General features: G+C 36.2%; 1 protein-coding gene across 1 annotated transcript; it reads left to right on the top strand.

Moving 5' to 3' along the window:
* Positions 1-4,089: 4,089 nt before the first annotated feature.
* Positions 4,090-12,204, top strand: LOC131945980 (uncharacterized). The gene is made up of 8 exons (XM_059306612.1): positions 4,090-4,155; positions 7,036-7,095; positions 7,288-7,381; positions 7,496-7,555; positions 7,743-7,808; positions 9,363-9,432; positions 10,873-11,020; positions 11,775-12,204. The coding sequence occupies exons 2-8, from the start codon at positions 7,061-7,063 to the stop codon at positions 12,058-12,060; spliced, it is 759 nt and encodes a 252-aa protein (XP_059162595.1). The 5' UTR covers positions 4,090-4,155; positions 7,036-7,060; the 3' UTR covers positions 12,061-12,204.
* The last annotated feature ends 1,951 nt before the right edge of the window (positions 12,205-14,155 follow it).

Here is a 14,155-nt window from a genome sequence, read left to right as displayed (position 1 = left end):
GTCCGAGGGCCGCATTAACTATCAAATTTCAGTTCGGGGGCCAGTTTTTTGCAGGCTTGTCTTTGATTTTTCTGGGCAAAGTTCCTCAGCAATCACCGACAAACGATTTTTCCTTGGACAAAAAGATCTCCGCGGGCCGGATGAGGGGACTTCGCGGGCCGCATCCGGCCCGCGGGCCGTAGTTTGGAGACCCCTGCTATAGATGGTCAAAGTACTAGTAACTAAGTTACTGTCGATAGGTGTCCTGTCATGTGAAATTAAATAAGCAAAGAATTTTACAATAGCTAAATGCATCTATAACCTAACATGCTGTATCGTCATTTAAAGATAAAGACTTATGACTAAGACATTTACTGACTCAATTTCGGCAATAGAAGCCTAATGTAACCACTGAAAAACAGTGCTTCATATTTGTTTATGAATTATAAACAAATTATTAAGATACATTTTCTAAAATACATTGGTCTGACACAATGATCAAAATAAGACCTTAAAAGATATGTATAAATTGATATGTCCAACAAAAATAATAAGTGTTTAATTTAACATGTAATGTAGACATCCAAACGTAAAGTAAAGTAAAGGTCCCTCTTTAGACCTAACGATTCATTTGGCAGATGAAGTGGAGATCATATGTTTCTTTACCTCGCATATAAAGGGATAAAGTGGTCAGCACTATGCCCAGCCGCATTTACTTTCCCTAACGTGAGTTAGGTACCCATCAGAGTTGGGTGGACTCAGGGACATTCCACTATCTTAAACCTAGATCCAAACGTACCCGAACATAAAACTCCCACATTCCCACCATTCACCCCCCCCCCCCACACCACCACCACACACACCGTTATGTGTCCATATAATTAAATGTTGAATGTAGCGTGGACGTCATACAGTGACTGATCACTCTCAGTCCCAATATTAATCTTAAACCTCAGTTTTTCCTTTGTATCTAAAGTTTAGTATTTTTAATGAGCACTTTTGTACTGTTTTTTTTTATCTTAATAATTATCATGTAATTAAAAATAAATCAGCTAAGCTCTTACTTAACTAACTAGTCTGTTTTCTCATAAACAATTAAAAAATTCTTTTTTAAGAAACTTTTATTTGAAGTGGGTTTTTTTTATAGCAGTTCTTAGTTTTGATCTCAATAACATCCAACTAGGATATTTTTCCGTATTAATTAGCATAGTTATGAATAGCCATATACATTAACTTAGACCCAGATCATTTGTGATAATTATGCACAGTTAATCACACTAAAATCAATCATTTATTGATTTGAAAAGAAAAGAAAAATCAGGTAAGGGGGTTATCTATCCATTTATGACTTCCACAAAACCTTTGAACTTTGAACTCGTTCACAGGCTTCCACTTTCGTCAAAAAAAAAAAACCACAATTATTTTATTCTGTGGGTGGAGTAGGTACGGGTGCGGGCAGTGTTTCTTCCAGGCATCTCTTCCGGGGGGGGGGGGGGGGGGGGGAGGGGCTCTGCATTGAACGCATTGAATGATGACGCGGTACGCAAGAATGTGACGTTTCAGTGTAGGGGTCTTTGTTGCCGGTGAAGAAGTTTTGTTCTTGTTGTGTTAGAATGAGGTCTTAATGTAGTTCAGTCTTAGTATCCCCAGAACGAAATTGAATTTATATAGAAAATATATACTTTTGACAGTGTCCGCCCCCCCCCCCTCCCCCAAAAATAAAATATTTGAAGTGCCCCCTTGCATCAAACATTGAGTAGTTTGCAATGTCTGCAATTGTTTCATTAAAATTGTAAATATTGTAATCGTTGATTTTTTAAACAAGTATTTTTATTACCTTTTATATATTTGCGCATAGCTTCATGTGTTTGATAAAAACATACTGTTATAGTTACATTTTTAAGCGATTTGCAATTCTAATACCTGTAAGCCGCCTTACACTTATGATTCACACATTGCTAAACCATATTTATTTTAAATAATGGTGTTAAAAAAGATACATATTCTGAAAAGCTCTAAACTGAAGAAGGGCAATCATAATAAAATTTGGGAAGACAACATCGAGGATACGACGGGTTTAAAAATGGAAGAAGCATTAAAGATCACAGGACATAAGAATATGGAGAACGATGGTCGAAAAGACTTTGGAGGCACACGAACGGTCTTACTCTTAGTCTGTGTGACATTTAGGCTATGGGGGTCATCCATAAATGACGTCACGCTTTTTTTGTGTTGATTTTTACCTCCCCCCTCCCCTCCATCACACGTCGTCACAAAAAGCCAGACCCCCCCCCCTAAAATGACGTCACACCTCAGCCTACAACCCACCTCAAAATTGCAGTTGAATTTGTTTTTTTTAAACATCGATATTTTTCCAAAATCTTGTCTGAAATATGTCAAAATAGAGTATTTTAATCAATTCCTATTATAATTTATTAAAACTGTTTTCTAAAACGCTAAATAACGTCTAAAATTCGTTTTCTAACATTTCTTATCTATAAATCAAAAGTGTGACGTCTCACCATCTGAACCCCCCTCCCCCTTATCACACATCGTCACAAAATTACCGCCCCCCCCCCTCCCCCCTACGAGTGTGACGTCATTTATGGATGACCCCCTATGCAGATAGATTTAGAAGAGTTCATAAAACTGCTTGTAACCCCTTTTCCGCAAGTGTCAAATGTCTGTCTTATTTCAAGAGATGCGAGCACGGTCGAACATTGGGCCAGAAGTTCTACTTCTTCAAAATAAATTTTTTAAAAATTAGCAAAGTAACTGCCTTTCAACGAATTTTAATCAAACAAATAGTAACCAATCTTAATTCGACGAAGCCAATTCTTTGTAACTGATAGAAAAATGTTCCCTGTTCCGGTATTAATTGGATGACACTGCAATCTTTCATTTGTAACTAAAGTAAAATATTGTCAATATGCGCTTAATGTTTTCTCTTAATAATATTTATTATTATGTTGTAATAATAAATCAGGAAAGGACCAAACTTTACTAACTATTCTGTTTTTTGCGTAATCAATAAAATATCTTTGTGACGAAAGCTTTATTTAGGTACACTGGTTTTTTGTTTTGTTGTTTTTTTGTTGTTTTTTTTAGGTTTAAAACGGCATTTTTGTTTTGTTCTATATATAATAACACCCAACAAGCTTATATATTATTAATTACCTTAAAAGACCAAAGAATAAAGATTAGTATTAATTTAAATATAGCTATAAATATACTACAATACTTTACGACCAAGTCGGTATGGTACTAATTAAGTATACTTAAGTAGGCTACACTGTAAGGGGTCATCCATAAATGACATCACACTGTTAGGGGTTAGGGGGGGGGGGGGGGGCAGGAGCGTAGCCAGGGGGGGGGGGGGGCGGGGGGGGACATATGTCCCCGGGCGCCGACCTTAGGGGGCGCCAAAATGGGTTGGAAAAATAAATTGAAAGGTTGAGGGGGTGTAAATTGAAAGTTTGAGGGGGGTGGAAATCGAAATCTTGAAGGGGGGGTGCAAATCGAAAAGTTAGTCCCCGGGCGCCGGGAAGGGTCGCTACGTCTCTGAGAGGAGGGGTCCTTAATTTTGTGACGGTGTGTGCTGAGGGGGGAGGAGGGGGGGGGGGGAGAGACCAGATGGTGCGATGTCACACTTTTGCATTATATAAAAGCAATGTTAGAAAACGAGTTTTAGCCGTTATTTCGCGTTTTAGAAAAAGGTTTCAATCAATTGTAATAGGAATTTATATCAAAATACTCTATGTTGACGGAGTTCTGACAAGATTTTGGAAAAATATCGATGTTTTAAGAAAAATTCAGCAGCAATTTTGAGGGGGGTTGTAGGCTTAGGTGTGGCGTCAGTTTAGGGGGGGGGGGGGCTGGCTTTTTGTGACGACGTGTGACAGATTGGGGGGGGGGGGGGCAGGTAAACATCGTCAAAAAAAGCGTGACGTCATTTATTGATGACCTCTAAATGAATAATTATATAATGTTTTCATTTGAAAATAATCATATAGTCTAAACAACAACCAAACGTTAATCTTAGAATTTTACACACGATGTTTTTCGTTAGGACTTTTTTAAAATAAATGTCTTTAGGAAACTTAACGTTTATTTCGGTAACTACACCAAGAATATAGAAGATGCATATCCGAATGGTCTGCTAGTGAAAACAACATGGTACGTTGAACGTTGTTAAAATTAAGTTTTGTAGACCTAATATTAAGTTAGATCTAGAATAGGCCCCTATATCTTAAGCTAGAGATCTAGGCCTAGACACATAGTGTAGTATAGTCTCCTTACTTTAGATCTAGATCTAGAGTTTTCTAGAGTAAGAGTAGTCCTAGAACTAGATCTAATCTAATCTAGATCTCGGTAAAACTCCATTTTAGCGTATTTTATTCCCCGCTTCACGTTCACCTCCAGTTGAGCGTGTTTTATTAATAAACACAAAAACGTCAGGAAAACACTAGATCTAGATCTACTTATTTTTTAATGAATGTGATTTTTAATTAGAAAAGGTAAAAAAAAACATAAAAAGCATTAAAACTGTTCCAATTAAATATCGAATCTCGTGTAATCCTCAGCGGGAGAAAAATCCTTACACGGTCGCGGGTTCACCGTGAGTTCACATTGACATTGAATTATCAGCATACGTCATAGCTCGGGCAATTGTTATTTGAAATTGTGTTGGCCTCAGTTTTGGGGTCATTGTAAGTTCATTAATGTTTATTTATAGTATCATGCCTGGGAGATACTTGTAACAATACAAACTTAACCGCCTTGCAATTGTGAGTTACGTTTACGTACTTCACCCATTGCCATGAAAATTCTGACACACGAACATTGCACATTCAATATTCTAAGTTTGGATTTTTCTCAAGTTTTAATAAAACTAAATTATCAAAATCTAAAACAAAGTCAGTCTCTTTGTTTTTTTATTCATTTTTATTAATTTGTTAAAACAAAAATACAATACAAATAAATGAATCGTGTTTTGGTGTGTTTCGGTTGTTATAATAAAATACGCTCAACTGGAGGTAAACAAGCAGCGGAGAAATAAAATACGCTAAAATGGAGTTTTACCCTAGATCTCAAGATTTCGGTAATGTAATGGTAATGTAATACTGTTATGTAATCTTTCGGTTTTTTATGACTTCTTAAGTTTTGATTAATAAGTTATTAATAATATTATTACCTAATATTAATAACTAATATTATTAGACTTCGTAGAGACCTAATCTAGATCTGATCTAGGTACATCTAGATCTAGAATCTACGAACGTAAAATCGTCCGAGACTAATCAAGATCATGTGAAAAAAGTGACTTGTTCAATAGGCCTAAATAATAAAATTAGGGCTAGGCCTATTATTATTAATATTATTTATTATTAGTTTAATAGTTAGGCCTACTAAGTTAGGTTTAGAATTAGGTGAACAAATGTTTATTACTTCAAAGGAATGATTTACAATATATGAACATTGCAATGAAGGAAAGTATTGAGTCAGAATACAAAATTTGGAGCTTTAATAAAATATGAATGAACACAAACAAGCAAAAATGCATAAAGCAAATATAATTAAATATATTATATACAAGCAACAAAAATGTGTACTCATTTAATCATAAGCTTTAGGGGTCATCCATAAATGACGTCACACTCGTAGGGGGGAGGGGGGTCCGTAATTTTGTGACGATGTGTGATGAGGGGGGGGCTCAGATGTTGCGACGTCACATTTTTGCATTATAAAAAAGCAATTTTAGAAAACGAATTTTAGACGTTATTTCGCGTTTTAAATAACTGTTTTAATAAATTGTTATAGTTTAGACAAGATTTTGGAAAAATATCGATCATTTTACGGGGGAGGGTCCTGGCTTTTTGTGATGGAGGGGAGGGGGGAAGGTAAAAATCGTCAAAAAAAGCGTGACGTCATTTATGGATGACTCCTTAATCTACGCTGAGCACACTACTGCAATGCTTTTTAAAAGTTTGCATACATTGGCAAACTCCAATGTTCCGTACATAATTTGCACATAAACATCACTTCAATTTGGAAAAATTAAATTTAAAATGACGATAGAGACAGGATATATTTTGTTAAATAAAGAAGTGCAAAAACATTAGATGGAGTAGAATTTTTAGGTTCCTTACACATACTGGTACTCAAATTTAGACTTTATGTCATGACTCTTTTGATTGTAATTTATTGGTAATCCTTGTTTGATCCGTTGTCACAAGTGTTTCTTTCAGGGTTTTTTTCTGGTGGGGAGTGACAAAATTGTCCTGGGGTGCGGTCACTGGTAAAAGTAAATATTTTAAAATAAGTTCTGTTTTGTTAAGGTGGGGGGGGGGGGGAAGATGTGAAAGAAACTCTGACACTTGGCAGGTGATGCTTTAAACAACTCATTCAACATTAAAATTTACTTGTGTCCCATGTCATTTTTTTACACCAAGATGGTACTTATTTTGGTCATGATGTAGAGACCTTAGAACTTAGTTATTTTCCCTGAGATAGGGACATTCAATTTTTTAAAACCTGTTCGCATATTAAAACTTTAGGCAGGGTCATTTATGTCAGTCACTAGCTAGTTGACTAAAGTGGTCTGATTAATAAGGAATTTTAAAAAGCCTGGTTCTTGTTGATTCAGTAACCAATGTTCTCTCTATATTGTAGTAGTTTTTAACATCTGTGAAGTTATTTTGTAAAACACATATATATTTGTGTAATACTTTGAGGACATCATGCACACAAAAATACTTGTTATGCGTTAATGTTTTTCTTTAGAGTGAACATTGCTTGTAACTAAAGAGTTAAATTATCATTCTCTATGGCTGATTATTTTGGTTTAGTGCTCAGCTGAACCAAGGAATTAATGTTTACCAGTACTCGTAATAACTCTTATCAAATGTAAATTTTATCTCTTTTATCCATTTTAAACAATTTATGTGGTTGTGATTTAGGTTGTTAGACAAATCAACAAGTTTTTTTTTAAACACTGTTAATTCCATTAACTGCAAATTTTATAAATATTCATTCAATCTCACTCTTTCATTTCAGGTTTTAGCCAATGTCTACATTTTGAATGATTATTATCCAACAAGATCACTTTAAAATGAGGTATAAATATGGTAAAAATAGTTTCATTAAAATTGAGTAATAATAAATGTATCATATTGACAAATAAAAGTCAAGTATGCTAAAGCCTTTTCCTTTCTGTATGATGAAACTTTTCTTTACTTATAAATGTGGTATATTTCCAAATGATTAATAAAAAGTGAACATGGATTTTTTTTTTTGCGTTTCTCTTAGTTTCAAAGTTCCAAACAACTTCACAGAGGATGACTCAGAGTTAAGTTTCAACAAACATGAGGAGGAGTTTTATCTAATTCGAGTCCCAAAAGGGGTAATTGTTAAAGAGTTAAACTAGGCTAAAAAAAATTTATGTTAATACTGTTTTTGATGTATCTTATATTCCAGTGTTTTGATTTAAAATTATTTGTATCTAATCAATTTGCAGTTTGATGTTAAAAAGTTACAAAACAGAGAATTTGATGTCAACCAAATAGTTGAGATTGAGGTATGTTTGCTTTTCTTTTTTGTGTTAACAAATTAGTCATTAGTTTTACACAAACCTTATTTTCCTAATCATCACTAGCAGTTATAGTTTGATTCAATGTTTAGTTATAGCATGAAGGTATCTAAAAGTATTAAAATTTCATCTTGAATAAACTCTTGTCTAATTTGGTATTTTTTTATTGAAACAGGTTGGTAATGAAGACAAAATTAGTCAGTTGACCCCTGTGTATGAGCTAACTGCATTTAATCATCAGGTAACTGTATACTGGGAATATGGTTAAAGGGTGTATTTTAACAATTTAATTACATTGTGTTTATGAATTATTGAAGGTGTATATGGTTGAAGTTGTTGAACACAATTTATGCATTGAGTTATTATCATGTGTTCTTCATTTACAATATGACTTCCCCAGAAGTGGTTTTTTTAGCTCTTTTTCTTTTAGATTTATCCACTTTTTTCTTGCAATTTCACCACAATGTGATAAATATATTTTGCCATATTTCTTAGCTATTACAAAAAAAATTCCGTTTCACAAGTACTTAATATAGAAATAATAAACAAAACTTTAAAGCCTTGTTGTGAACATTGTTAATAAAATACTTTAAAAAAACTTTTAAAAAAACCACGTTTTTCTTGTGGACTAAAAAGTAGAAAATAAATGTTCATACATTTGATGACAAAAAACGTGGGTACGTTCACCATCAAATTTCCCGACCCATCTGCCCGACCCACGTTTTTTGTCATCAAATGTATGAACATTTATTTTCTACTTTTTAGTCCACAAGAAAAACGTGGTTTTTTTAAAAGTTTTTTTTAAGTATTTTATTTTCTCCTTTTTAGTCCGTTACTACACATGAAAAACGTGGTTTTTAAAAAGTTTTTTATATAGTTTATTTTCTACTTTATTTAATCACTTGATTAAGTATGACTTGACTAAGTGTTTTTAAATACACGGACTAAAAAAATCTTGAGCGACCGATACGCTTTAAACAGAGAAAGGGTGTAATTTACGTTGCTGGCGTGGAGATCTACTCACGAATCACATGATCAAATCTCCCATAAACAAACAAATAAACGCGAAGCTGAGTTAAGGAAAAACGTGTTTATGTGTATTTTAGCATGCCCAGCGTACCAACCGTGTCACCGTTAACAATGTGTTACCGTGTCCGTTCTCCTTTTTAGTCCGTTGCTACACATAAAAAACGTGGTTTTTTAAAAAGTTTTTTTTAAGTATTTTATTTTCTCCTTTTTAGTCCGTTGCTACACATGAAAAACGTGGTTTTTAAAAAAGTGTTTATAAATACACGGACTAAAAATCTTGGGCGACCAGGATTCGATCCTGGGTTGTCGCGTCCACAACGCGAAGTACTAACCACTATACGATCACGGCCAGCGCGCTCACATCGATTGGGGCCGAAGTAACTGTGTCAATAGGCCTCAAGTCTTGTCGGTATCTTTAGAAATCATGTCCTCAATTTTATGGTCTTTGGGGCGTAATTAAATTAAGCTAATTACGGTCACTAATTGCTAGTTTTTATGATTGCATCTGAAATTGTTAGGCGAAAGTAGCATGCATGCCAAATTTCAGGTCTCTAGAGCAATCAGAAGTGGGCTAATTTTCGATGTCAATTTTAACAACAAACATCCAAACAACCAAACAAACGCGAAGCTGAGTTAAGAAAAACGTGTTAAAAACTGGAGTTAGTCTGGTTCTGGGGAAGTAATATGAGAGATATAAACACTAAAATAATGTATTTATTAGTCATGATTTTGTGTTGACTCTTTTTCCTCTGTTATATTGAACTAGGATGGGATTTTCTTGCCTGGATTGGATGTGGTACCTATAGTAAAAACTAAACATAATAAAACCACACTTGGTATGTGCTTTCAATATTATTATCCTTATTTTTATACCATTAAACCAAGTATAAATAAATGCCAACTCCAGTTTTGTTATACCATTAAATCCTGTTTAAAAATGCGGACACTGATTTAGTTAAACTATTACACCATATGAAGGCATGTACTGTTTTATCTCAGGGCCACCTTTAAGTGGTTTTGTATGTGTCACCATGTGAAGGCATGTACTGTTTTATCTCAGGGCCACCTTTAAGTGGTTTTGTATGTGTCACCATGTGAAGGCATGTATTGTTTTATCTCAGGGCCACCTTTAAGTGGTTTTGTATGTGTCACCATGTGAAGGCCTGTACTGTTTTATCTCAGGGCCACCTTTAAGTGGTTTTGTATGTGTCACCAAGTGAAGGCCTGTACTGTTTTATCTCAGGGCCACCTTTAAGTGGTTTTGTATGTGTCACCATGTGAAGGCCTGTATTGTTTTATCTCAGGGCCACCTTTAAGTGGTTTTGTATGTGTCACCATGTGAAGGCCTGTATTGTTTTATCTCAGGGCCACCTTTAAGTGGTTTTGTATGTGTCACCATGTGAAGGCCTGTATTGTTTTATCTCAGGGCCACCTTTAAGTGGTTTTGTATGTGTCACCAAGTGAAGGCCTGTATTGTTTTATCTCAGGGCCACCTTTAAGTGGTTTTGTATGTGTCACCATGTGAAGGCCTGTACTGTTTTATCTCAGGGCCACCTTTAAGTGGTTTTGTATGTGTCACCATGTGAAGGCATGTATTGTTTTATCTCAGGGCCACCTTTAAGTGGTTTTGTATGTGTCACCATGTGAAGGCATGTATTGTTTTATCTCAGGGCCACCTTTAAGTGGTTTTGTATGTGTCACCATGTGAAGGCATGTACTGTTTTATCTCAGGGCCACCTTTAAGTGGTTTTGTATGTGTCACCATGTGAAGGCCTGTATTGTTTTATCTCAGGGCCACCTTTAAGTGGTTTTGTATGTGTCACCATGTGAAGGCCTGTACTGTTTTATCTCAGGGCCACCTTTAAGTGGTTTTGTGTGTCACCATGTGAAGGCCTGTATTGTTTTATCTCAGGGCCACCTTTAAGTGGTTTTGTGTGTCACCATGTGAAGGCCTGTATTGTTTTATCTCAGGGCCACCTTTAAGTGGTTTTGTATGTGTCACCATATGAAGTCCTGTATTGTTTTATCTCAGGGCCACCTTTAAGTGGTTTTGTATGTGTCACCATGTGAAGTCCTGTATTGTTTTATCTCAGGGCCACCTTTAAGTGGTTTTGTATGTGTCATCATGTGAAGGCCTGTACTGTTTTATCTCAGGGCCACCTTTAAGTGGTTTTGTATGTGTCACCATGTGAAGGCCTGTACTGTTTTATCTCAGGGCCACCTTTAAGTGGTTTTGTATGTGTCACCAAGTGAAGGCCTGTACTGTTTTATCTCAGGGCCACCTTTAAGTGGTTTTGTGTGTGTCACCAAGTCCCAGAGACAAAACCCAAGTGATCTACAGCAGCATCAAGGTATACCACCTCCTGGACCAGTTGCTATGCCTGAGGGACTTAGACCCAGATACACACCTTTTGGAGCAGGTACCTTCTTAATGCAGTCCTTTTTACTATTTATTGTTTATTTTTTTAACTGAAGATATAAGTTTGATCAGAAACATTCTGGCTGCACACCCCCTGTAAGCTCACTTTCAAAATATGAATAGGTCAGCAGTTTTGTAAATTTATGTTGTTCTAAAGTAAAGTTCCCTTTTCAAACCTGAAGGTCTATAAGGCAAGTGAAGTAGAGTTCACTTGTTTCTGTGACCTTGGCATATGAAGAGATAGTGTGGTGAGCACTATGCCCAGCCGCCTTTACTTTCCTTAAGTTGGCTGGACTCAGGGACGGTCTACTGACTTGAACCTGGATTCGAACTTGAGACTTACGGGTTAGCAGTCCAGCTCTCTACCGCTAGACTACTCCGTCACCTACTTATTGTTCTGCCTGTCCTAAAATTAAAAACTAAGCCAGAGGTGTAGCGACCCTTCCCGGCGCCCAGGGACAAACTTATCGATTTGCACCCCACCCTCGAGATGTCCATTTGCACCCCCCTCAAACTTTCGATTTTCACCCTCCTCAACCTTTCAATTTATTTTTCCAACCCACTTTGGCGCCCCCTAAGGTCGGCGCCCGGGGACATATGTCCCCGTCGTCCCCCCCCGCTACGCTACTGAACTAAGGGCCTTCCAATCTCATGCCCCCTTTATAACATAAATATATAAATATATACTGTGAAACCAGTTCAAAAATTGGTTTTCAGATCTATATTATTAAACATTTAATGTTTTATTCTTGCAGGTACTGGTGCAGTACAAAAACATTCACACAGGTCAAAAAAGAAAAAACGCAAGCATTCAGCAATCTCGTCAAATGATAATGAGCATCATAACAAGCGAAGAAAAGTTGACAGTTTCCATGAAATAACCACCCCAGAAACTAACGTCACCACACCCAGGAAAAAACATCACAAAAAAACATTTAGTGACAGTGACAATTTTATTAGTTTTTCAAATGGAAGTCATGTACCAGGTGAAACCGATGAATGCGAAACACCAGTTATAAAAAGGAAACACAAGAAAAAATCATAAATTGCTTTGGAATTTTTAAATTAGTGTGTTCAAGATAAAATTAATGCCTGAGTGAATGATCTAAGATGTCTTCAATTAGCTTGTGGATGTTAATATGAAATATAATCGTGATTTGACGTGTACATTTTTTACAGGTATAAACATCCAAACAAAAATTGTGTTCTTTTTAATATATTATTTAAAATTACAAAAAATTAGTGTATACATTTTTTAAAATATTAGTGGACCACAAATAGGAGTTTATTAAATACGAGCCTGCCCGCGGCATAACATACGCCGCTATTTAGTTGTTTCTAATTTTCAATAATTCATAATTTGTGAATTCGACAGTACCAACGCTGACACTGAAAATATTTCTTTAAAACACTATAAGTAGCTCGTTAAGGACCATAACCCCCCCCCCTTCCTTCCCTCCCCCCTCCTCCACCCCCCCTACGTTTAAAATCGTTGGCTCTGCTTGTAAACATTTAGAGTGAACACAGCTCACTAAAACCATGTAGGGGTGGGGAGGTAGGGAGAGCGTTTGCAGCTTGTTTTCTAACGGCTCGAAGAAGAGAATTATATATATAGATAGATAACACAAAAATGTTAGTTACTTTGACTTTGAGTTTACACGTTTACCTAAACTTAGGGTAACTTAGATCTATAGTAGAATGGGAAAATAATGGAAACTAACTTAAATACATAGTGGATTGTTAGTCCTCCCATTATGACTTGAGGCCACACCACTAAGACCTAGGCTGCTGTCTGGAGTCTTCAATGGGACTCTGCTAGTTTCTCTGTCCCCATTTGTGAAGTGGTGACATGATTTCCGTCAGCTATGCTAGTTGTCATCTTCCTGCTGTGGTACCTGACTTATGTTAGGGAAAGTCAAGGTCTTCTTATGCAGAGGTAACAGAAACAGGTGAGCTCTACTTCACCTGCCCCATGGACTGACAGGTTGGTAAGGGTAAACTTTTTAACCATACATAAGAAGACCTTGGGATGTTTTCTGCTATGTGTGGGCCACATACAAACGCATGTTGTTCATGTATTACACTTCATCAGTGTAGTTCTCAGTCTCTCTAATGCTGACACATCTCCAAGTATTGAGTAAGCTTGTTGTTATGAGTTGAGTTTGCTAGTGCGAAGGAGGTAAAGAATGCATGGAATGATGGCGATAAAGAAGGTGACGTTTTGTGTGTAGAAACTGGTCGCTGTGGATATTTGGGTGTGAGTCTTGATTTTCATCGTCTTGGTGTAAGGAAATATGACCTGTGTGGCTTAATAGGGAGAGTGAGTTCATCTGAGGATTGTATGGAAGAGCTTGTCTGTGAAATCTGATATCAACATCTGGAGGCAAGAAACTTTGCGTATTTGCATCAACCAAGTGTAACCATATGTGGGAATGAACCCGAAACTAAATACACGCATCCTCTCAATAGGTTGTGGATGTTAACGTACGACTGATGAGATCGGTATCCTCACAAGCTTAACTCTTGTACTTAGCAGCAGTGGCGTCAGAAGCGAGTGAGGGGGGGGGATGCTGACCGCACCGGGTGTCATCATTGTGGGGGTAACATGACGACGTACAATTTTAAGATGTACTGTCAAAACAATGATTTATCAAAGTTAAGAAAAATAGGGAAGAGAAGTGACACAAAACCGAAAAATAAATTATTGGACGGGGCTGTGCGCACATGGGCTTTTATATATTAGGATTACCTGACTTGAGAGCAAATTATCAATTTATTAACGAGATAATAAAAAATAATTTCAGTAATTTATTTTTAAATAAATTAAATAGTTATGTGCGTTGGAAATTTCATTTTTAAAAAAAAAAAATGTGTAATGATGAAAGACTTATAATTCACACACGACAATCAATGCGCTTAGTACTACAATTTCGGACATGCGGGCATAAATAAATATTTTATATGTTGTGTAATATAAAGCATAAATATTCTTCGTGTTCACATAGATTACAAAGTAGGCTACACATCTGAATTTTCGCTGATTAAAGGGACGATGCGGTCACATTTCAACACAAAAGGAAAAAGGTGCTACGCTGCTAAGAATACAAACCACAAATAAGGAAACTACTCGACTACGTATT

The sequence above is a fragment of the Physella acuta genome, unplaced genomic scaffold, assembly GCF_028476545.2.
Source record: "Physella acuta isolate Inbredline_101_S28 unplaced genomic scaffold, ASM2847654v3 ptg000542l, whole genome shotgun sequence".
NCBI lineage: Eukaryota > Metazoa > Mollusca > Gastropoda > Physidae > Physella > Physella acuta.
The sequence above is the reverse complement of the archived record's forward strand: the minus strand, read 5'-3'. Positions and strand labels throughout refer to the sequence as shown.

Bases quoted from the DNA above. Each gene is read 5' to 3' on its own strand.
- LOC131945980 (XM_059306612.1), top strand. From the start codon at position 7,061: ATGATTATTATCCAACAAGATCACTTTAAAATGAG. The intron at 7,096-7,287 runs GTATAAATATGG...CGTTTCTCTTAG, and splicing joins CAAGATCACTTTAAAATGAG to TTTCAAAGTTCCAAACAACT. The intron at 7,556-7,742 runs GTATGTTTGCTT...TTATTGAAACAG, and splicing joins ACCAAATAGTTGAGATTGAG to GTTGGTAATGAAGACAAAAT.